This window comes from Beta vulgaris, chromosome 1, assembly GCF_026745355.1.
Source record: "Beta vulgaris subsp. vulgaris cultivar EL10 chromosome 1, EL10.2, whole genome shotgun sequence".
Taxonomy (NCBI): domain Eukaryota; kingdom Viridiplantae; phylum Streptophyta; class Magnoliopsida; order Caryophyllales; family Amaranthaceae; genus Beta; species Beta vulgaris.
In genome coordinates, this window is record NC_079202.1 from 46,085,015 (window position 1) to 46,110,241 (window position 25,227).

General features: G+C 33.6%; 1 protein-coding gene across 1 annotated transcript; it reads left to right on the plus strand.

The window, feature by feature from the left end:
* The first annotated feature begins 17,428 nt into the window (after nucleotides 1–17,428).
* LOC104892559 (biotin carboxyl carrier protein of acetyl-CoA carboxylase 1, chloroplastic) lies at nucleotides 17,429–24,029 on the plus strand. Its single transcript, XM_010678525.4, has 7 exons — nucleotides 17,429–17,857; nucleotides 20,213–20,266; nucleotides 20,361–20,521; nucleotides 20,602–20,908; nucleotides 21,034–21,105; nucleotides 23,487–23,552; nucleotides 23,639–24,029. The coding sequence occupies exons 1-7, from the start codon at nucleotides 17,684–17,686 to the stop codon at nucleotides 23,660–23,662; spliced, it is 858 nt and encodes a 285-aa protein (XP_010676827.2). The 5' UTR covers nucleotides 17,429–17,683; the 3' UTR covers nucleotides 23,663–24,029.
* The last annotated feature ends 1,198 nt before the right edge of the window (nucleotides 24,030–25,227 follow it).

Genomic DNA, 25,227 nt, shown 5'->3' on the forward strand with positions numbered 1-25,227 from the left:
TGGAAGGAAGGAGGTGAGAGAGAACTACTGAAACAACAACAAAAGAACAACAACAACAACAACAGATCATTTGCTCATCATTTCTACTCATTTAAGAAAATGAGCACACTTTTACCCAAACTTTATCATTTGCTCATCATCTTCTTCCTTAATTTCAAATCTGGAAATTGCTTTTTTTTTTTGCGAATTTTAGATCTCCATTGTTGTGTTTGGAAGGAAGGAGATGAGAGAGAACTACTGAAACAACAACAACAGAACAACAACAACAACAACAACAACAACAGAACAACAACAACAACAACAACAGAACAACAACAACAACAACAAATCAATCGAACAAATGAACAACAATGAGCAAAAAAACAAGAACATAACAAATGATCGAACAAATTACAAATTGCATCACTAATTAGATAAATTTAGGGCAAAAATTTACCTGAATTAGTTTTTGATTGCATGCCAATAGTAAGTATTTCACTGAATGAAGAAATTTGCAATTCTCTTGTTGATTAGCATGTTTGAATTGATTCCGCCACTAATGATTCGCACAAATGAGTTGAATCCGCCACTGTTGATTTGCAAAAATGAGCGAAATTAGCTTATGAATCATCGTTAATATAATTTATTGCTTTTAATAAAAAAAATTGCTACTCTGATTTAGATGTTTGAGTTAAATCGGCCATGAATGATTCGCAAGGTTGTGTTGGTTCCTCCATTTTTTCTGTTTCTAAGCTTTGTAAAGAAGAAGGAGAAAGAACAATTATTGCCCCAAATTACCAGCGTGCCCCTTAAGTTGCAATTAACTACGAAAATACCCCTGGGTGTATCATGAGTATGGTACACCCGGGTATACCATGAGTGGACTCGCCATAACATGTAATGATGCAGACAAGATCTTGCCTTCTTTTCTTTTTAACAGTGCACCTGCAACGCACACCTGTAACAACAGTTTTTAGTACATAAAACTATAAAAGGTCTCAAAAAATGCTGCAACAGTTTTATTCATAAATTAATAGTTTAGATACATAGAGGTTTTAATGTATGCAACATTACCTTTGATGTACTAAACCGACGGTTTTTAAACATCATTAGTCAAAGAAATTATGTTAAGACTTGTGCCTTGTTGATAATTATTCGTTATTTGTCAAAGAAATTATGAATATTACCTTTGATGCTCTCTAGTCTCTTGTCTCTTATATTAGACTGCCGTCAATCATTAGTCAACTTAATTCCAACCATGAAAATAACAGACCAACCTAGCCTAAGAAATCAAAATTCTACCCAATTTTCCAAATTTCTTAATCATTGAACTTATTATTATGTCTAATTCAAAATATGTCACAAGTGTTAAATTAAGCAAAAGACCATAAGATGTAAAATAAAACGATAAGTATCCCACCAACAAAAATACTTGAAAACAATAATTAGGTAGCTCCATAATAATTTAGCTATGATTCTAGCTACCTATCAAACTTTTTTAGACTCTATTCACCAAAGGATACTCTTCCCCCTTTATTTTTCTTTATCTACACTGTTTCTTTCATCTAAAAGAATTTTATTAAAAGGGAAATCATGTAGATGATCATAAATTTTGTAATATATATACACTTCTTTTATCTTTTTCCCCTTTAGAATATAGATGTAGGGTCATTTAGTTTAGTGGTGTTATTTGGACCATTTATTAATGTAACGCATCAAAGAGCCGGACTTTGGCTAAGGGGGTGACGAAGTATTTTGTTAGTCGGTGCCGTTTGATTAAAAATGGTAATAACGACACAGATTCTTTTGCGTATATTTTGACCACCAACCCCCTCATTGTTTCTCTGAATTTGTTAAGAATAATAGTGCTGTTTGTTGTTGCATATTTGTTGATTCAATTCGGTTGCTCATGCTGTCCTTTATTTAATCACAAATTAACAAAGTACAATTGATCTATATTGTTAATGGTACAGCCAATATTTAATTTATGAACAACCTTTTTTTAGACCTTTAATTCATCAACATAACCTTTTATGCAGGTCTGATAAATTTGATAGAAATGAAAATGTGAAAATTGATCTAGACAATTCAATAAGGAGGAGGAGAGTTCGATCCACATATAAGCCCAAAGGTTCATACTAAAACCAATTGACAATAGTAGGAGTAGCTCCTCAAGCTTATATTATGGTACTTTTTTTTTTCCTCTTTCTCCAACGTGGGACAACTCACATGTGGACAACATATATGGGGTTCAGGGTCAATTATCAATATAATTTTGATTTATCTTATGTTTTAACAATAAATTTTAAGTAAAAAACTTTATAACAAATAGAAAAAAATACTTATGATATAATTCTGGTATCTAATTTTTTAAAAAATTTTGATACCACATCGATATTGAATTAGGAAAAATTGTTAGGATGTCCTAATTACGACTATTTTGAAATTTGTAAAGATGTCCTAATTATGATTATTTTGATAATAATTAGGTCAAATTAATTAGGACATCTTTACATTAGGATTCTTTGCAGAAATAGTCATAATTATAGTATTGCCATTAATCACATATCTTTCTTTTAGATGATATGAACGAGTGTGGTTCAGGGTTCTACTCCCTACAAGTGTTTATCTTGTTGAGGGATTTTGAGATTGAATCTACATGTATAAGGAGGTCCATCTCAACACAAACTCACATTTCATTTAATCTATTAGTAAGTAATCTGCCAAAAGCATTCAAACATTCATTGGTAAATCGGGCAAGAAAAATTGCTAGTCTGACCTAGCAAATCCTGCCCTTTTTGCTTTGTTTTTCAACTAGTAAAGTCGTGGGACATCAAAAGTGGGAAGTTGATTGTTGGTTTTTATATTCAAAACTCTCGTATAAGCGAACTTGGTTGGTTTAATTCTTAGAGAGAAATAAGATTTAGCGGGGATGGATGCGTAAAGTAAGAGAAAGTTCTATATGTTGTATGATGTCTCATTATAAGCTCTTCCAAAAGGCTATAAGCTTAAACTCAGCCTTAGAATTGATATTAATTATTGCCAAGGGATCCATTCATCCATAGATCAATCTTAAAGATATAAGAATAACCTAATTTCCAAGCTAGGTCCTTAGCTAATTTCATCCCATGCACAAAAAATTAGGAATTACTCAAAGAACCATCAAACTCACTAAAACGTATTATCTTCAATGAAAAGGTTAAATCTAGCAATTCCTAAGCCCCAAATATTTGGCCTTTCGTTGTTGGATCGTTTCCTTGCCCTCCTCAATTTACACTTCTTGTGATGGCAAAACATTGAATTTCAACCCATCCATGTAATTCAAATGTTGTTACATCCAAATATTTTAAAAAAATATATCTGTGATGACTGTTGAAAATCAGTCTCAATACAATATTGTCGTGCATAAATTATAAATAGAAATCACATATTATGTAATGATTTCAAATAATTTAAAAATATCATTATTTACGGACAAGATTCAAATGCACATGTTTTTGGGGTACAATCCTCAAAGAAATTCATCATTTTTTTTTTTTTGCTTTAAAGTTTGAAATTGCACAAATTATACTGACAAAAGTAAAATATTTTATACTAAATTTATTTCTCAATCAGAATATTTTGACTTTTGCACATTCATAGATTAACTTCCACCATATTACTTACTAGAATTTTTTGCACGTGATGCGTGCTTGAATTTTTTTTCAAAAAAGAAACTCGATTTTCTTCGACATAAGAGTCTGAACATTAGACAAACAAAGTATAATTGTTTTTAGTTGTAAAATTTGATTGGTTTAGTTTTTGTCACATAAGTCTCTCACCATTCTTTTTTTATTTTTTTATTTTTTTACTTTTAAAGTTAAATTCTATGCACAAAATAGAAATTTTGTTGAATTTATTTATGATTTCTAATATTATAATTTTTTAGTTAATTTTTGAATTAAGTACAGTACTTCATAAATTGTAAAGAAAGTGGACACTTTGATTTCAAGTCAAATTTTTCATAGGTTGTAGTTTGTAATTGAATTTTTAAGTTTTTGTAAAGTCTCCTCATTTTAGTGATTTGCATAACGTAAATTATGAAATTTTATGATTTTAGTTGACTTGTAAGTGATTGTTAAAAAAAATATATTTTTGGTATTTTTGTTTGAAGCTCCCTTTGATTTGTAAGTGAATTTGTAATTTAGAATGGGAAGGCGGTAACATAATCTCTTCATTCGAGGACACCATAGCCCCCCCTTCCCTTATATAATAGAGATATGTTGTACTTTAATTCTTGAATGATATTTTACATAAACCTTTTTACCTTGATAATTAATCGCTATTATATAATAGAAAAAGATAGGTCCAAATATATGTAAAAGTTTCATTATTATATATAGGAAACACTATATAAAAGTAAATAATTTTTTTCCTTGTCTAACTTCTAAATTCTGATTTCACTACTAATACACCTCTATTTTTTTTATCATGATCCACCATTAATTGTGAATGGTTCTTGAGAATAGTGATTTGTAAGTAAATTTTTGTAAATGTTTTTGTATGCATTGACGTACTAGGTTATTAGTTTTAGTTTGTATGTTAATTTTAAGTTTTAATAAAATTTCCTGCTTATTTGAGTGATTTGCGTGATTTTTATAACATGATTTTCCCAATTGTATGAGTAATTTGTAAAGTTTCTTCTTTTTAGTGATTTGTGAGCGAGTGTTGTAAATTAATTTTCGGTAGTTTTCTTTGAGTGCCAATTTTGATTTTGACATTTTTTTTGTAATTTAGAAAGGGAAGGGGGAAAAAATAGGTATTTCAAAAGAGGATACTATTGCTCCCCCCTTCCCTTATATAATAGAGATTTGTATATTAAAAAACATTACTATAAAATTATCATTGGAGTAGGCTTAAGACTTATTCTCTTCGACATAAAATAACTAAATTGAATTGAATTGAACTGAACTTAACTGAACTAATTGTAAATGAACTGAACTGAATTGAAATGAATTAAATTACAACTAATAGAAATAATAATTGGAGCTGAACTGAACTGAAAATAAACTACGGAGAATAGGCTCGTAACGAATATTGTCAAAATACCAACTTATAATTTCTCATCACAAGATTGCAATTATTGACTCTCCAAGACTAAATTCACCTACAAATATGAGTATGTGACAATTGAAGTGTGCACCATTTAGCCTTTTGCACGTAAAAAGGGCAAAAAGAATGCATTACCACACAAGTACAAGTACAAAAAGATTGATACAATATGTACATACTAGTATACTACCTACTGGCATACCGCATACTGTTGTATGTAATGCTGTTACATTGGAATAGAAAGCCTAGGCAATCAATTCAGTACCATATGTTTAGCATTGTTTCAACCATTTTCATGACAAGTTAATTCAAAGCGACAAAAAATGAAAATTCCCTTTTGCTACTTGCATGATGTGTACTGCAGGGGTATAGACACACAAAAAACCAAGAAAAGGAAGATCGTGTCTTCTTCTTGTCTAATCAGTTCATTCCCAAACGAATTAATGGTCAAATTTTGCAACTCAATAGTGGATATCAAAGCGAGATCAACATCGGTCACTTATCTCCAAGAAGATTTTCTTTACCAGTCTTTAAAGTCGACAGCTTAATTCGGCTAGCTGTACGTGTATATCAATTTGTAACACTGTTAACGGATGGGTTATATGATATCGTCAAAATTTGTGACATTTGTCTTGATTTGTGTCGTATGAAAATGGTATACTTCCTCCATTTTTCTTTTTATATGTTACACTTTTTATTTTAAAAAGTTCCAAATTAAATGTTACACTTTTATTTTGACTAATAACTTCTCTTTATCTCTCTCCTATCACATGGGACCCTTTTGTTTTCTTTGTCTCTATCTCTCTCCTATCCAAAAATTGTCTAGGAGTTCGTGAGTTGAAAAGTGTAACATGTAAAAAAAAAATGGAGGAAGAATTAGAAAAAGATTTTTTTCTTAAATACTTTGGTCATGTGTGAGGCGGCATTTCAGCCAGGTAGCTAAAATGATAAGGTGTTAGAACGCAACCCGAGTCCATAGACCTTTTACATGAATCCCTCTAAATATTCACTTTGTATGAAAATGTTCAACCACCACCACGTTTAGCAACTCCAATCTGACACACTTTTGCACCAACTACGTGAATATCTTTCCTCCCCAACCAGATCCACCTCCATCTATCCACTCAGACCAACTGTTCATCCACACCAACACCTCCACCACTACATCCATCGTAACGCTTAGAATGCAGTTGCATCCACTTCCTCGCCTTCTCCTTGAGTGATGCCTCTGCTACTGTTGTTGCGACGACGACTACATAGCCGCCGGTGGAGAAATCGATGTATAGCTACGGTGGTGCCAAGTTTGATCAACCATAGGAGAGAGAAAACGATCAATTTGGAAGGGAGAAGTGAGATGTTGTGATGAAAGATAAATGATAGAGTTTTATGAATCTTTGATATATGTGTTCGATATCAACAAGTTTGAGCAACTCTATCTTCACAATTGAAAATTAGATTAGTAATTTTTCTCTTGGATTTTTTGATAGAGCAACTCAGCTGAACATATGATGGTCTCTATTGTTGAACATTTTTGGAAAGAAAAATGAATATTCCACAATTCAATTCAAGTTGAACATTTTATGTTATAGATAAAGCTTTTGCAATTTTTTCTTCACGTCTGAACACTTGATGTTAATATTGGAATATTTGAACATGTGTTAGTTATGTTTTACTTCATGAACATTGAAACTTTTGCATTTGAACATTGTTTTTTCAGGTTAATATTTCAGTGTCAATATTTGAATATTAGACGTTAACATTTGAATGTGCGCTCTATAGATGTGAAGATTTGTGAATCATGTATAGCTACACGCATATTGGAACTTTGCATTTGAACGTTTAATTTGGTTTTTCAATTTGAATATATTGTGTCAATATTTGAACATTTGCAAATATTTCCATATACAAAGTAAATATTTTTTTACCATCTTAAGTTCAACATTTACTATCTTAAGTTGAACATTTACTGTTTTAAGTTGAACATTTGTTGTTGTCAGTTGAGCATTTGCTTCCTTGTCTAAGTATATTCCAAAATTTGAGGCAAACATACACAATTGAATATTTTGTTTGTTAAGTTGAATATTTGCGTTTTAAAGTTAATAGATGTAATTGAACATTTCCATATACAAAGTGAATATTTAATTTCTTTGAATATTTTCATATATATACAATTGAATAAATGAAATTGAACATCTTGAAGTTTAATATTTGCTTCATTTTCCAACTATTTCTTAAATATTCAATTCAATCAAACACATTTTTTGTAACTTGTGAAAATTCAAGGATATATATACTTCGAATTTTATTAGTGAGAATGCGAGAACTATAATATAGCTTCTATTGATGTTTGGCATAAACGTTTATTGGGTCATCCTTTGGAGAAAGTTTTACGTCAATTACTCTGAGTGATGCAGTTAGTTTTCCTAAGAGTAATAGCACTAGTGGAAAAAACCTTATCTGTCACTTAGTAACAGATGCGATTTTTACAAAATCGCATAAGAAAATTAATTTAAAAAATGGGAAGGAAAGCTGGGAGGAAAATCTGATGCGGTCCTCTAGTGGACCGCATTAGATTTTATAATATGATGCAATTTTTCTTAATCTGATCCGGTTCGTAAGATCGGATCAGATCTTCGTAAATTTTTCTATAAAAAAAATGTGTGGCCCAATTCTTGTGTGGCCCATTTTCTTTGAGCCCATTTCATTCTATTAAAAGAAATGTGTGGATCAGATCTTCTCTTGCGTGGACCATTTCTTTGAGCACCCTCTTTCCTCTCTCCTCTCTTCGTCCTCTGATCAAACCAAACAACTAAACCCTAACTCCCTCTTCACTCCCCATTCTCTTCCTAGCCACCACTCTCTCCTCCAATGAAACCCTAACTCCCTCTGTCAAACGCCCACTCTCAATTGCAATTGCTCGTTTCATCAATCTACGCTATTGCTCGTCGTTTCTTCGTCGTTTCCGACACGTACCGCTACCAACCGCCACGAGCTGCGCAAGTGAAGTGAACTTTTAGGCTGCGCAAACTGGCATCCCCTCTATTTTTGTCATTTTCGGGAAGTCTTTAGTGAACTTTTAGAGTTCTTTGTCTCGATTTTTAGCATTTGAATTATAGTTTTCTTTTTATGATTTTGCTTTCTGATAAGGGTTTGCGATTATATTTCATTTTTTCTTTCGTTTTTTGTATTTTACATTTTTTTTTTGCAATTATAGACCTAGTCTTTTTTACGTGTTTTCTTTCGTTTTTTTTCCTTTCGTTTTGCAATTATAGTTCATTTGTAATTTACGGTTTTTCTTTCGTTTTTTTCTTTTTGCAATTATACATCTAGTTTATTTTTGCAATTATCGTCCATTTTCTGTAATTTACATTTTTAGTTAGATCTAGTTCTTTTTTTTTTTTGTAATTTTCGTTCAATTTATGTAATCTACGTTTTTTAGTTAGATTTAGTTTTTTTATTTCCTTCATTTTCATTTTTGGTCCTGAAGTCATTTTTCGTTTTTTTTGTAATTTTTGTTTTTTCCATTGTTGAACTGGAAATTTTGGTATATATATATATATATATATACACACGTTTTCTTGAAATTGGAAATAAGGTAAATTGGTATGTATTGTTGTTGTATATATATGTATATATACATTTTGGGTTTTTTTAAAAAAAAATATATATGTACCTTTATGGTACACAAGATGTCAAATATATGTTGTACACTTTCGTTCAAGGTAGAGTGCAGACCTGTAGAATGCAGTTCTAGACTTTTTTTTGACATAAATTTTTGAACAATCTGATGCGGTTTTAAGCTAAAACTGCATCAGTTAATGCGATTAAATGATGCGGTTTTAGCTTAAAACCTCGGTAGTAAATAATAGACTGATCCAATTTTGGACCGGATCAGTAAATAATTGGGTTCTGATGTGGACCAAAACCGCATCAGTAAACCCGATTTTGATCGCATCAGATGGGATTTTTTCCACTAGTGTAGTAGAGTTAGTAAGATTTTTGAGTTAATTTATTGTGATTTATGGGGGCCATATCGAACTAAGTCAAGTTGTGGTGCTTCATATTTTTTAACTAGAGTGCATTTTCTTGCACTGTTTGGACGTATTTATTATATGATAAATTGGAAGGTTTGAGACTATGTTTCTACATTTTGTAGCTTTCATTGATCGCCAATTTGAATAGAAAATCAAACGTGTGTGCAATGATAATGGAATTGAATAATTTATTGCCTGAAACTATACTTTGTGCAACAGGGAATAATTATTTTTGAAACTTCTTGCGTAAAACTCCACAACATAATGGGAAGATTGAATGAAAACATCAACATATTTTTAATGTAGCACATGCCTTACGATTTCAAGCTCACTACCTTTAAAATTTTGGGGGGAATTTTGTACAGGCAGCTTGCCATTTAATAAATCGAACTTTATCTATTGTCCTTGATTATAAAACTCTCTATGAATGTTTCTTTAGTAAGCCCCCTACAATTATCGATATAAGAATTTTTGGGTGTTTGTGTTATGCCTATAATATTTCTCATGGAGGTGATAAGTTTACCCGTAGGAGTCATCAATGTGTTTTTGTTGGTTATTCTTATACTCAGAAAGGATGGAAATTATATGACTTAAATACCAAACAATATTTTGTTTCTCGTGATGTGAAGTTTCTTGAAAATAAATTCTCTTTTGTTGTGTGTGAACCTATGAATGAGTTGGTTGGGGGGGGGGGGGACGGGCAGGAATGAATGAATTTTTTGATGAGGAGTTGCATGTGCATGTTATTGAAGTTCTCGTTGATGCTGAAGGGAGACTTGGAACAGGCAATGATGTGGAGGTGGCACCGACTGAGGAAGCCGAGCCACGTGCTATTGTGGCGCCGACTACGTAAGCCGAGCCACATGCGCTGGAGATTGGTGCACCGTGCCCTACAGGCGTGGCCGTGGATATTGGCGCGTAGGGATGGTGTAGGGAGGATGATGGACCATATTTGGGGCAATGGAAACACACCAAGATTGCAAATAAAAATTTGTAGGATTATGTGACTTATACTGTAGAGAAAAAGGAAAGTAAATCAACTCAAGCACCTGTTTCAACATTATCCTCATGTACTCCTTATCCTATTACACATTATGTTAGTTATGAAAAATTTTATGATAAACATCGCAGATTTCTAGCAGTTATAACTGCAGGGCACACTTCATGTCATTTAAAGAAGCTATGAAGCATAAATGGTGGCGTGATGCCATGGGAGATGAGATAAAAGCTCTGGAGGACCAAGGCACATGGGAATTACAATTTCTTCCTCCATGCAAGAAGGCTTTTGGGAGTAAGTGGGTTTATACTGAAAAATATGATGAGCAGGGGAAATTACAGAGGTTGAAGGCCAGATTAGTTATATTTGGTCGTCATCAGGTGGAAGGAATTGATTGTAATGAAACGTTTGTCCCTGTAGCAAAAATGACTATAGTTCGTACTTTCCTGGCCATTGCAGTGGTGAAAATGTGAGATATTCATCATATGGATGTCCATAATACATTTTTACATAGTGATTTGAAGGAGGAAGTATATATGAAAATTCCTCCTGGTTTTCAGGGAGGAAACATTAATAAGGTGTACATGTAAAGAAATCAGTGTATGGTTTGAAGTAGGCACCTAGATGTTGGTTTGCCAAATTAGCCACTGCTTTGAAAGCTTATGGCTTCAAGTAGTCTTATTCTAACTATTCCTTGTTCATTTTGACCAGGGAACATCTTTAGCTAAACGTTCTTATTTGTGTGGATGACATGATTATTACAGGGAATGATTAGGAAGCTTTACTGAACTTCAAATCTTACCTTGGCAAATGTTTTAAGATGAAAAATTTAGGTGCTTTGAAATATTTACTAGGCCTTGAAATTTCCAGGGGCGCATGGAATTTTTATGAGTCAACAAAAATATGCCTTATATATCATATCAGAAGCCGACCTATTGGGTGTCAAGCCAGCAGAGTTTCCTATGGAGCAGCACCATCATGTCGCTTTGGCTGATGGTCCTTTGTTTGATGATTCACAGAAATATCGCAGATTGATGGGGAGGTTGATTTACCTTGCTGTTACTAGACCTGATTTAGCATATATTGTTCATATTTTTTCACAGTTTATGTAGCCTCCTAAAGTTGTTCATTGGGAGGCCTCTTTGAGAGTGGCTAGATATTTGAAGAAAAATCCAAGACAAGAAATATTATTTCGTTCTGATAGTGATCTCCGTCTTGAAGGGTGGTGTGATTCTGATTAGGGTAGTTCCCCTATTACTCAGAGATCCCTGAGTGGGTGGTTTGTACTATTGGGATATTCTCCTATTTTCTAGAAGACTAAAAAGCAGCCTACAGTGTCCTGATCATCTGCAGAGGCAAAATATCGTTCTATGGCTGCTATAGTTTGTGAATTAAAGTGGCTTAAGCAGCTATTAGGTGATCTTATAGTTCATCATCCTGCAGGGATGAGATTATATTGTGATAGTCAATCTGCGTTATATATTGCTAAGAATACAGTGTTTGATGAACGTACTAAACATATTGAGGTTGATTGTCATTTTGTTCGTGATGTTGTGACTGATGGATTAGTGAGTCTGTCATATGTTCCTACTAAGTTTCAGTTGACAGATATTTTTACTGTTGTGAATCATTCTACGTCACAAATGGAGGCGATTGATTATGTTTGCAGGGCGGAACTAGCCACCCCCTGCATCTCCATATTCAACATAGTGTTGTCCTGAGGCTGCTTTAAGCGTCCAGGCATAACCACCACGTTGAGAAGACTGTTCCCAAAAACATTTGCCAAAGTAGTAATTTCTAGTATTCAAGACAAATTGTATTAACTTTGTACATTTACAAGAACTACTCCTTTCTATGTGTTTCCCATTTCAAAATCTATGGTTCACATCTATATTAGTACATCAAGTGTTAGAATTGTTTCAATGCATATTCCAAAGTATCAACTTTTCACACTTTTGACAAATAAATAACTAAAGATATTAAATTATTAAAGGTAAAAGTTGTACATTAGCAAATGTGAAAATCAAATTGTTGCATTTAATTTGAGACAACGAGATTATCTCATATCTGATTTTTCTTTTTAAAATTAAAATTAATTAACTGGTTTAAAGTCATACAACATCGACAATAAAAGACAAAACTATCAAATACATATCAAAATTAAATAAATACAATTCTAATATGGCAAAACCCTATCATTGAGGAAATATAATACTTTTGAAAACCCTCGTCTTTCACATCACTGTCTGATGCGGCCTTCCACAAGAGGGTCATCGATCTTTTGAGTTTGATGTAGAACTAGATTTAACTCAAGTGATTGTAAACAAAGTAATGACATCTATTGTAATCCTGCATAAATTTTGATCAAGAAATCAACCTCTAGAATAACACAAAAAACGAAGTATAAAGTCACCAAATCTCACGTGAAGAGTGATAAAGCCCAATATACGGGTAGAAAAATTCTCTAGTATAGAGAGACTGAAGTTTATTAGATGCAATAGCATAAACAATAGCAACAAAAGGAAAAAAGTGTCTTACCGCAGCCCAAAAGGATGGTGGTAACCCTTAAATTGAAAATTAGCTTTTTGTAGAAGAGGAGAGAGAAGAGAGAAAAGTGGGATAGGAAGCATTGTATCTAATATCTTCGATCAAATAAATAAAAATTATGAAAAGTTAACATTCTTAAACCCCATCCACCCAAATCAATTGCAGAATTTCCTTTTGGGGTTGTCCGAATTTATATATCACATACCTTTTTTGACAATTTTTTTCTCTATAGTTGGGCCTACTCCTACCCACCATTTATATATTCCTCTCGACTTTTTCAATTTTTTGAAATTCTTTTGAAATTATTGTCAATTAATTTAGGATGGATGTAATACATATTGAAATAAATAAAATATCATTGTTTTATATTATCTGTTGGGGTTTTTAGAAATCAAAGCTATTCTGGGAAAGTGGCCCAACTCCTACATTGAATTGGAAGATTTATAAGGTTCTCATTTTATACATGTGGCTTTCCTTATTGTTATTTGAAGAGCTACCTCTAGTGGTATGAATTAGAAAGGGATTAACCCCCACACTTCCCATGTCCAGCCGATTTGTGACCTATGCACGGTGTGGTGTTGGGACTTGGGAGTCCAACATATGAGACTTCTCAATGCATAAGTCCATGCACAAGTTCTGAGACGCTCATATTTATTCCGTAGCCGTTACTGATTTTGTGTCATTATATATTTTCGCAACTTTTCCAATTTCTTTGCCCCGAAATCTTCCCCTTTTCAGAATAAACTAGTTATTAGGTCCGAGCTATGCCCCGAGTAAGAAAAAATTTCATTAATTAATATAATACTTGATGATAAACACTAATACAACTTAGCCTAGTGGTTAAAATTTAGTATATGTACTTGAAGTCTTGGGATCAAATCCTATACTATGCAATTTCTTAATTTTTTTATTGTACATGGATTACATGAGCTAAAACTTCCTAGGGAATTTGGCTGGGTATCCATGTACATGTGTTCATTCAGCTTGTTATCCATGTATATTTGGTTTGCTATCAATGTATATGTAAGCATTATGCTCTATGTACTAGCATATGCACCATCTAAGCATTGCCTCTTCATACTTTGGACATCAGTTTTACTCACTAAAACATATCTCCCTTCTTCTTTGTCTCTTTTTCTACAGCTTTGAGCAAGTTTTTATGAGCTTCAAACTCCCTTTTCTAAGTGCACAATTAGAGGAATAGTTGTGTAAAATTTCTTAATTTTTTTATTATACATGGATTACATGAACTAAAACTTCCTAGAGAGAGTGCCACATGTCACAGTTTCTTGTTTTCGCACGCCTTTTAATATATTTCATAGATTAGTACATATACACGTCCGTGTGATAAGAAACAATAAGCACGATGAATAGGAATGACTAAGTTATGAACACAAAGACCAATACCATCCAATTAACATATACCAATAGAGATATACATATGTTCATTTGGCTGGGTATCCATGTACATGTGTTCATTCAGCTTGCTTTCCATGTATATTTGGTTTGCTATCAATGTATATGTAAGCATTATGCTCTATGTACTAGCGTGTGCACCATCTAAGCGTTGCCTCTTCAGACTTTGGAGGTCAGTTTAACTCATTGAACTAATAATGCTCTCTTTCTTTTTGTAAAATGTAACACATAATAGCAATATAATGGACGGTGTTGCCTCATTGTTAATCTCAAATAAGGAAATGAAGGAATGATCAAATATTGGGATAAAAAGATTGTGTCTTAAAAGTATAATTTCTTGAGATATAAGCAGTTGTGATTCTTGTAGAAGCAGCTTATGATATAAGTTGGCATCTCAAAAGGAGGTGAGTGAATTTTGGAAATGCATTACGTTTATAGGCCAAAGCTTGGGGTTGAAGGTTTGAAGTGAGTGAAAGCAAGACTTGGAGAGAGTGGAAGGTTGAAGCTAAGGTTTGGGGTGAGTGAAAGCAAGACTTGGAGGGAGTGGAAAGTTGGCGCACATGCAGGATACGTAAAGTTGGGAAGAAACTTCACGTGATATGATACTACTAAGGTAACACAAATTTTACAAAATTGAAGTAAATCTTAACACTTCACTTCACTTCACTTCACAATAATGTTTGGAGCACAACCTTAGAAATGAACAAAGAGCACAGACATTCCTTAACTAATCATCAGTTATTAGTTGGCCCAGTTCCTAACTTGGTTGCCTTCTCTAGTTCTCTGCCTCACAAGTCACAAACTCACAACCAATGATGCATTGATGATGCTCATTGTTGCTAGAGTTGTTGACGGACAGGACGATTTGTTTAGACAGTTTTAAAAAAAGGGCAAATTAAACATGTTATTGAGATGTTTTAATCACTTATCTTCCAAAAAAAAAATACAACCCTCATACAACTATATAGTATATATTAAGAAAATGAGTACATACTTTTTTTTTGTTTCAAAGCTATTGAAAAAAATCGTAACATATCTCATATAATACATCAGTAGGAAATTTTGGTTCCCTAGAAATGAAACAAATTGTCAAAGGTATCTATACTAATATAATAAAAGGCGTTAAGCACGGAACGATGCCACATGACACCTTCACTTGAAGAATTTTATGCTATGTAATCCACATACACTAAAAATAATAAATGCATTATGTAAGATTTGATCCCGAGATCACAAGCACATATACTAATGTCTTAAACCACTAAACCAAGTGATACTTGATGTTAATATTTCAAAGTAAAATATTAATAAATGAAAGATACAATTACCTGGAGCATAACTCGGGCCTAAAAACTAGTTTACTTGAAAAAAGTGTGAATACTCTAAAGATTGTGATACATGCATTAGCTAGCCAAATAACTACTATCTATCTACCAATCTTATTTCATATTCTCTCACATATGTAAAAGAAAATATATAGCCAAGTGTGGTATAATTTGATTCATCTAAATGAATACTTTCATAATGTCAACTTGTTATAATTTTGAATTGTACTTATTTAATGATATTATTAGGAAATATTGGATGTATATAGAAAATGAGGAAGTATATGATACTAGTAATTAATAAGAAAATGATTTGTTACTAGTAAGGTCTATTGAGCAATTCCAAAGTGTTAGTAGTTGTTTTAAGCACGACGCAAAGCATCTATACAAATATATAAAAATGCGTGCATGACAATGTATATACGCCACGTAACACCTCTGTTACTCCACTAGAATTGTCCAATGTGTACATAAGTCATGTCAAAGATTTGAACACGTGGCCTATGGCTATTATACATGACACAATTACCATTTCAACCGACCTTTAATCATGCTTTAACTATCTACATTATTATATTTGTACCTTTTAAATGTTGAGTTTTCCTTAATATTTTAATGGGAATGGAAAAATATGCATATCAAGTTCGAAAAAACAATACCAATATGAAGCAATGCCCGGGCCCAAATACTAGTTACAAATAATTGTAGTGTAAGTGTAACTAGGTTAGGTGAACAGGTGTATAACTATTGTCTTCCTCTCGTAAACTTAGCACAGTACATCAATATAAATATAAATGAAATTTTATAATAAGAGTTGATATTATATTGATGTGTATTCAATAATGAACCACAAATACAATATATAGCATTACAATCTTAAACTAATTACGAAACTATCCAGACCCTATAATATAGCTTCCTAATATTAACCAAATACTTAATGGAAATAAATCATAAGATAATATTTCCTAAAGGAATAGTCTATCGTAAAGATACTCATATCTTTATTAGACCACAATATATATAACTAATAATAATAAACTTCACTTGGGCCAAACACAAGCTCAAGTCGTAGGAGAGACTGACTTCATGCAATTCTAATAGGGTTTAATTCTAAAATCATTGACAGTAGGTGGAGTGGCCCACTAGACTTATATATTGATCATCCTTTTTGTCATTATATAATTTGAAAATCATATGTGGATTATACTTTAACATATTATTTTTGCTTCTTTGGCATTTTGGTTGCAAATTTTGTCTTAGGCTTAAAAACATAAACTAGAGGAAAATAGTTAATGGTTTGTTTGGTATACGAGATTTTTGTTATTCCAAAATTGGGCTATGTGACTTGTTTACGTAATTCTAAGAATCTGAATTCGTATCTGGCCCAATATAAGTCTAATATAAAGAATTTAAAGCCCAAGCTCAAAAGATGCGACTTCAAACCCTTAGAAAAACATGTTAGATCAAATTGGACTAAAATTACGTAAATCAGTGAAGAGAATCTTTTCATAAGAGAACGCTTATCGCGCAAACCAATAAAAAAAGTAGCTTCCCTTCTAATTAAAACAAAACTCGATCCTCCATTTTATTGTACCTTGTTTTACATCATGCAAAATGAAATAATTATTTGTAGACAAATACTTCCTTTTCACCAGTCAGTTCTAAATATACCAAGGATGTTTTGGCCTAGTGGTTAAGATTGAGGTGCTGTGAACAATGGGTCACAGATTCGAATCCCCCTCCCCTTCTTTGTACTTTGTACTGCCTTCGTGGCTCATATGGATAAAAAAAATTCTAAATATAAAAAAATAGAGAAAAACATTGAAAGTGATTCCTAATCTCCCATAAACCCTTTTATCCCCATATAGACCCATCCGTTGTATTAAGACCAAAGACAAAACCCAAGTTGGAAAATACAAGAACTTAGTCCAACAAACAATGGCCAAAAAACTTGTAAGTAAAGCCTAATCCAAACACATCCATGGGCCTCAATATAAAAACCTTGTCTTATATCATTCCAATTTCCAAATCACACAAACTTAAAAAAAGAAAAATGTCCCCACCAAAAAATTCCTAATTGAAAATCCAGATTGTAAATTAAAATCAACAACTCCTCTATCTTTCTCTTTTCTCATTTCTCTCTCTCATTGTCATCTTTGTTTCTGCCCCCTAAATTTCCCCAACTTTTTCGGGGATTACTAGAAACAACTACTCAAACTCCAGTAGTAGTAGTACTTACTACTAGTAGAAGTAGTCCAACTAACTTCACCTAAACAACAACAACAACAAGAATGTCGTCGACTTGCATTCCTACTGCCGCCGTTGTTGTCGCCGAGAAGTCCACTTCCACTACCACTTCTTCACTCTCTCTCCTCCGCCGTCGCCGTTGCACTAATCATTCTCACTCTCTCTCCAATGTCGCTTTTTCTCTCTCCTCCAATCTCAAGCTTCGCGTTTTTACTCAGGTTTTTTTTCTTTTTTACTCTTTGGATCTGCTTCCTTTCGTTTTTGATTGGTTTGTTTTGTTTAAATCAATATTTTATTCTCAATTCTTGAATCCAATGACACAGATCAATTTTTTAAAATTCTCAATTAATGTAGTAGTTTGTTCAGAAAATGTCTATTTTATGGATTTGGTTACTATCACATTCTGGGTAGTTGTTAAACCTTGGAAATGTGAATGGGTTTGTTGTATATTAGTTGGGCCCATTTTCTAGCAATAGTGTTGAAGCTATGATGTATAGCGCATTATCTAAATAGCACATGTTTAACAATTAGCAAAGTCATGCTTTTTTTTTTATAGTGAAAACTATTGCTTAGATTTGTTATTTGAATGAGGAGATATAGTAGGATTGTTAATGGTGCATGTGATACTATACTTGGTTTAAACTTTCTTGCTTCAACTAAGCACTAAATACTAATAACCCCCTTGAAACCCGAGAATCAGATGATAGAGTTTCATGGATGTTTGCTTGTTTGGGAAGATAGCCACTAAGGGTGCGTTCTCTTCCCCTGATCACCAGTACATTGAACTTATTAGACTTGATTGGACCTGATCAACGCTAATTACTATACCTGATCAACCTAGAATGTTTGTTTTTAGGTGAAGAGAACGCACCCTAATAGCACTAGAATGATTCAAACTTATGCTTTTTTTTTTTTCCATTATTTGGGTCTTGATTAGATGAAGGCATTAAGCATCTTTTGCTGGTGTACATTGTAAACACCCTTTACTGTAGTGGTGTATTTGTAAGGCTCTGTTTGGTTGGGTGTAAAACATTTTCAATGTAAAATGATTTTCATAGAAAACAATTTACAATGGAAAATACATTCCAAAATTAGTTTTCCGTTGTTTGGTTCCATGTAAGAAAGATGATGACATGAAAGGGAAAGTAAGGAGGTAGTGAGATGAGTGTACAAGAGAGATAAGGAAAAGGAAGGAAAACAGTTTTCCCTTCATTTGAAAAGGAAAGTGGTTTTCCATCATAGGGAGAGCAATTTTACTATAAGGAAAAATGATTTTACACTCCTTTGCAAACCAAACAATGTAAAATTAAAAATAGAGGAATCCAGTTACCATGAAAATACTTTACGCTCTACCAAACGGACCCCAAGTATCGATGAGTATGCAAGCAAGCTTACAGGTGTAATGATATTTGAGGAGTTCAATCATGCTAGAGATAGGATTACTATTTGCTCCTAATTATCTATGGAAAATGTACTTGATGCTTTTTTAAATAAAGAGATTAGTTGAATATCTACTAAAAGGTTTGTGCGTCTCAAGCTCAATTATTTGGTCATGTAATGCTAAGAGGAAATGAGAAGCCAAAGAGTCCTATGTGATCTTGATTAGCTGTGAGGTCATAGGTCTATCTCAGTCAAACATATAGTTGCGCATTGGCATGTTGCCAATCTTGGCTATTAGGGTGTATCTGGTTTTGACAAAAAAAATTGAAAAGTTTTCTTAGGTTTTCATGTGTTTGATTGCTAAATCTGCGAAGATATTTGCAAAAGCATTTTCTTTACTGACAAATCATATAGTTGAAACAGAAGCTACATATGGTCCAAATCTGCTTTCGTGGCAACAGAAGTTACAGAGTGATATGGATTGTAACAGAAATTTGTTTCTCGATACTAGAAAGATTCATTGAAGGATATAATTTGGGATAGAAAGCTATAGATCTTTGATATGAAGGCAATTTGTTGTAGATTTTTGAAAAATGTGCAGAAACTCTGCAGTGGAAGCTTTGAATCTTTTCCCTTTGCCTTTATTAAATTTCTTTTCTCTCTCTTTGGGATTCAATTTCTCTCTTCAATTCTAAAATGTCTTTCCTTTTCCCCTGAATCTGCTATGTGATAATGCTTTTCTGTGCACAGGTGGCTTTTATAGACAGGAAAGTTATGCAATTGATATACTTCTATATGTTGCATGTTGTGACAGCTTGGGATTGATAATTTTTTTAGCATTCGAAACCTTTGTATGGAAGCTGGCTCCAACCAAAATCTGCAAAATTTTGTGTGAAGATTTTCTTTGAGTAAAAGCTTTCCTCCCAATCAATCTCAGTGTACAATAGTAGTCCTGCAGTGAAAAAGAACATGCTAAGTCATCATTTTTGCCTTTCTTGTCATTGCTCTTTATATGAGGTGTGTGAGCTTGATTGTAATTTCACTTTTAACAATGTGAAGGGCCTGGAAATCAGCAATTAGCCAAAAAAAGACTTAATATATAAGAGAAATTTGTAGGAAAGAGGGATTAAGTGAGAGAATGGTAGGCCTCGTAACTAACTTCTAAGAGCTTTTTATTTGGTGTTCCTTTACAGACTTCACGGCCTGTTTTCACACATGCTGTAGCAGCTAAGGCCCAGCTAAACAATGTAAGATTCTTGTAACTCTGATCTTTGAGCATAGTGCTTCTTAATTTGTAGATATTCTCCATTGGGATTCTTCAAACACATTGCTATATTAAAGGCTGGCTTAGGCGGATCTTCAAGTGGAGCTGCTCAATCTAAATCTGAAGCACCCTCAAAGGAGATAAAGAATGGCAAGCCGTCAAGTGAATCTGTCCCAACACCATTGGCATCAGAGGATTCAATTTCTGAATTCATCTCCCAAGTTGCAAATCTTGTCAAGTAATGGGCTTAATTTATGTTTCTCCTGGCCTCATGTAATCAAGGCACCTAAGTTTGACAAAATATGATTTGCTTTGTAGACTTGTTGATTCGAGAGATATTGTGGAGTTGCAGATGAAGCAATATGATTGTGAGCTTTTGATCCGTAAAAAGGAAGCCATAACACAAGTGTCACCTCCTCCAGTGTATATGATGCAATCACCTTCTGCACCACCACAAGCCAGCCCACCTGCTGTAGCAGCTCCTTCTGCACCTACACCTGCAACATCTCTGGCACCTGCCGCACCAGCTGCCAAACCAAACAAGTCATCAGTTCCACCCCTTAAGAGCCCTATGGCGGGGACATTCTATCGGAGCCCGGCACCAGGGGCTCCAGCATTTGTAAAGGTTAGTCTTTGTTTGTTGTTTCTGTTGTGATGACCTTGAATTTGAATATGTAAGTTCAATATTTTCAACCTTGTTTGCAAACTGCAACTGAAATTGTGCTTTGCTTTTTCCATTATATATGGAAGGTTGGGGACAAAGTGCAGAAAGGACAAGTTGTATGCATTATTGAAGCCATGAAGTTAATGAACGAAATTGAAGTAAGTTTCTTTTTTCATTGGCCGAAAGTAGTTTATGGAGATTTTGTTGGGATTCATTCCTACTTCCTATTGGATCTAATATTAGTTCTTTGCCATGTTTTTGAGCCTGCATGATGACTCATGAGAATTAGTTTCTGAGTTCTTGCTAGGTGGTTAGCTCAAAACTTTGAATAGTTGCACCTATTAAACTGAGCATTGATCCTTGAAGTATTTCAGAATTTTGACCATGTACGTTTTATTTATCTGTCCTTAAGTTTGCAGGTTCTGAAATCAATGGGAAATAGTCTGTCATATATTTTAGGTTGGCTCAATTTCTTTGATGTTGGATCTTATGTAATCTTTTATGACTTTAGGATCAGCCAACTGAATTTTGTTGGCGGATTCAGTATGAAAAAGGTGGTAAGAAAAGAAAGAAAGAATACAACATGCACACTGATCTGATTATGATGCACTACTTCACCTCAGACTTGTACATTTGTGTGGGTAGAACAAGTATTTTCTGTAGCTGGCTTCACCTCAACACTTCCTCACCTTATCAAAAGCTTAAGGTGCCCTTATCTATGTGTAGCTTGGTTTGGTAATAATGCCTTGAAGAAGTTCACCCTAGTTTAACCCAGGTCCCTTTAGTTGGGCATAGCAATTGGGCTAGTTGAGTTGTGGAAAGAGTAAAGACTTATTTATAGTTTCGATCTTGGCTAGGTTACTGCACATTTGCTATCGTTTCATATTCTAAAAGCAGTTTAAAGAATGAAGATCATCAATTCCACACCCACCCAAAAAAACCGTCCACATTCAATCAGATTGCTGCTAACTAAGTACTGCTGATTAAGTAACCTAGGGCTTAATATATTTTACAGTTTGCTCATAATATGCGTTATCACTGCCATTAAGAGATATGATGAGCTTTTACTCTGGATAGTTTGATGGCTGCCAATTCTAGTCAAAGGTCCAATCAAGTTTAACTTTCTGGACTATGATGATGAATTGCTATTGCTTTATGTCTATGGATCTTGCAACCTTGATTTACATGGTAGTATTAGATTTTAGTCTGATCAGAGGAGCTGTTGGTGACTAGGGATATTTCTCTGGGTGTTGCCTCTTTCCTCTTTTCCTAGCTCCCTGAAAGGAGTATGCTGGCATGTGTTGAGCTTATAGCTATTGCTCCTTGTTGTCTGACTTTTCTATTATTGAGCCCTTCACTTGTGGATCTTGTGAAATGGGCATACTCCATTCCAAATTATTGTTGACCTTTCTCTGTTTTCTGACCCATTAGTCTCAAATTTTCAAGATAATCAATTGCCTTGGGCCTTTTTGGTCAAACAGCATGGCATTGGCTCTGACTTGCTGTATTTTCCTTCTATTTTCATGTTATTTTAGAAATGTCTTTTTGCCACTTCACCATAAAGAAATCTTTCCCTGGGTGCATTCGGAGAACAATGATGGTTTTGGACTTTAGGGGCCTATTTCAAACAAAATCATGGCTGACTTAATCAGATTAATATTTTCCGGATATGGTGAGGTTTGGCCAATTATATACATTGTGGACTAGAGTTTAAAATCTTGCCAGATTGGCAAGCTTCTCCTTTTATATTAAACCGCTGATTCTGTGCTGATCAAATCCTGATCTAATTTCGGATTTGAATGAGTAGGCCATTCCTTCTTTAGTTCGTCAACTAAGTTGATGGTTGAAGTTTAAAACTTTTTTTTAAATGATAGAGGAGCCTAACCAGACCTCAACTCTCACGGCTATATATTTCCGTGCCAGGCACTTGGGAGTAAGGGTGAAAAAGTAGGTGATCCTCACCCTCAAGCATTCTTACTTGGCAAGATTTGAACACCTCACCATAGAAGATACTTTTTTTTCTTGGTGATTAATGTTTTGGAAAATGATATACATAGCCCTTAGGGCTATGTATAAAGTACTTAAAATGGAAATAAAATATTGAATCAAGTATTTATTACCTCAGTTGATGTGAAAATGTGTCTTGAATTCTTAAACTGTTTCCATTTAAAGAAATGTATTTAATGCTTATATGTAGCCCTAAAGGGCTACATATAACATTACCCTTAATGTTTATTACTTTTTTCTTCTAGTGGTAAATTGGAAATTTAGATCTTTCTTGATGGTCATCAAAACATGAGTCATTTGGTAGCGTCAGACACTTTTGTATTCATGAAATGAAGTGCTGTACGACATGAGCATCCCTATGCAGGTTGCACTTCTACTTTTTTTGTGTGACTTCATGAACAATTACGTTTATTTGCAATGCCATATTCATTTTAGATGAACATTCTATCATTTTTTTTTCCATCTAAAAAGACATTATAATATCTGGCCTACATACAAATTGTAAATTCTGATTAAAACTTGTTTTGTGTAGGCTGATCAATCAGGCACCGTCGTTGAAGTTGTCGCAGAAGACGGGAAACCCGTCAGCTTAGATTCTGTAAGTTTCCTTCTTGAATGTTGAGAATATCAACTTGGTTTTTGCTAGTAAAATCATCTTTGACTTGCTTTGTTGCTTCTTTGCAGCCGCTGTTTGTCATTCAGCCATAGAAATGATAACTGGCCGGGAGAATGTCTGATATGTTGGTTAAACTCCTTTAAACTTGTAGACAAAGATTATTCTAATTCAGATGAGGTGTTAGATGAAGTCGAAAAAGAATTTCTTATTTATTTATTTATTTTCAACCACTTGGATTTTTACACTGAGGAATAGTCAGTGTTTGTTTTCTCCCTTTTTCTTGTACCCTCTGCAAAAAAAAAAAGGAAAAAAAAAAGAGATTCTTAGTTTTGGTCTGACGTGAACATTTAGTAGGGCAATTTACTCCTATTTTTAGTTGTGCATCTCCATTTGGATCTTGAAATTGGCCTACTTTTACTATATTTTTTGAGTTGATTACCTTTTTCCTTTACCAATTGACATCATCTGTATTAAATCCCTGCATATAGCTTGAATGATGTATTTGGACGTTTTATTAGCAATTGTACTGTTTGTACTACTTCTACTTTTGACTTCTGCAATGCACGAGCTTTCGGTCGAGAAGCAATGACAAAGAGGTTAGTGATGATGGAGTTGGAGGACATGAATCGGAGTTGAATGTGTCATCATATTGATTATATCTTTGAATTTTCTTTTTGATTTGAGAAGGGAAAAGTTATCAAAGAAATAGAATGACATGTATTCTAAAAAGTTCGTATTTTATCGACGTTATTAATAGGAGTATATGCTCTCCCGAAGGTGTATTTTGGAATATTTCAAGATACATTGATGGAACAGTATGATCTCGCATGAGCTAGATCTCATGTTAACATGTTCTTTATTTTTGGTAAGTGGAAGTTAGTTCATTGTTGGTTAATAAGGCATCATAGTTTAGTCTTCAGTTGAGAAATGGTAACCAAATGTTAGGTGAAATATTGATCTACTTGTAGTACATTTCATTTTCAATTAAAATGAAGTGGATGTTGTACGAGCTTCTGTGGTGCTAAATTTGTGCCTAACTTGGGGAAGAATAACAATCACAAAAACCGCAGCACAACTGCTCTGGACAAATGGTTTGTGTATCTTTTGACCTTTCACGAGTGCAAAGATGTTGTCGTACCAAAAGGCTCTTTTGTGGAATAATTTTATGTCTTTTCGAACAATTGAATTCAAAGATGAGAAAACTTAGCAAGTAATCCAATATCCAACTCATCAAGGACCACTTTAGAAAGATTAAGAATTGTCTTAACCATTTTGAATGGCATAGTATGTCCACATTTTAAATATTGTTCATTTAGATATATTGTGAAAAAAGTATCATCTTAGACATTTATGACAAAATTGGAACGGCTACGCTAGAGTATGATCAAATACAAGTCAAATATAATTTCATCATAAAACCAGTTAGTATTAGGTGGCGTAGCTCAATAACTTCCTCATTCTTTTAGGGTGCGTTCTATTCAACTTATTGGCCTTGAACTTATTGGACCTTATCTGAACTGAACTTATTAAACCTGATTGGACCTGATTCAACTTATTGGACCTGATTGAACCTGATTGGAACTTATTGGACCTTATTGGAACTTATTGACCTTATTGAAACTTATTAGACCTTATTGGCCCTGATTGAAACTTATTA

Excerpts from the sequence above, each read along its gene's own strand:
- LOC104892559 (XM_010678525.4), top strand. The coding sequence starts at position 17,684 with ATGTCGTCGACTTGCATTCCTACTGCCGCCGTTGTTGTCGCCGAGAAG. Across the intron at positions 17,858-20,212 it reads AGCTTCGCGTTTTTACTCAG|ACTTCACGGCCTGTTTTCAC; the intron begins GTTTTTTTTCTT and ends GTTCCTTTACAG. Across the intron at positions 23,553-23,638 it reads AACCCGTCAGCTTAGATTCT|CCGCTGTTTGTCATTCAGCC; the intron begins GTAAGTTTCCTT and ends GCTTCTTTGCAG.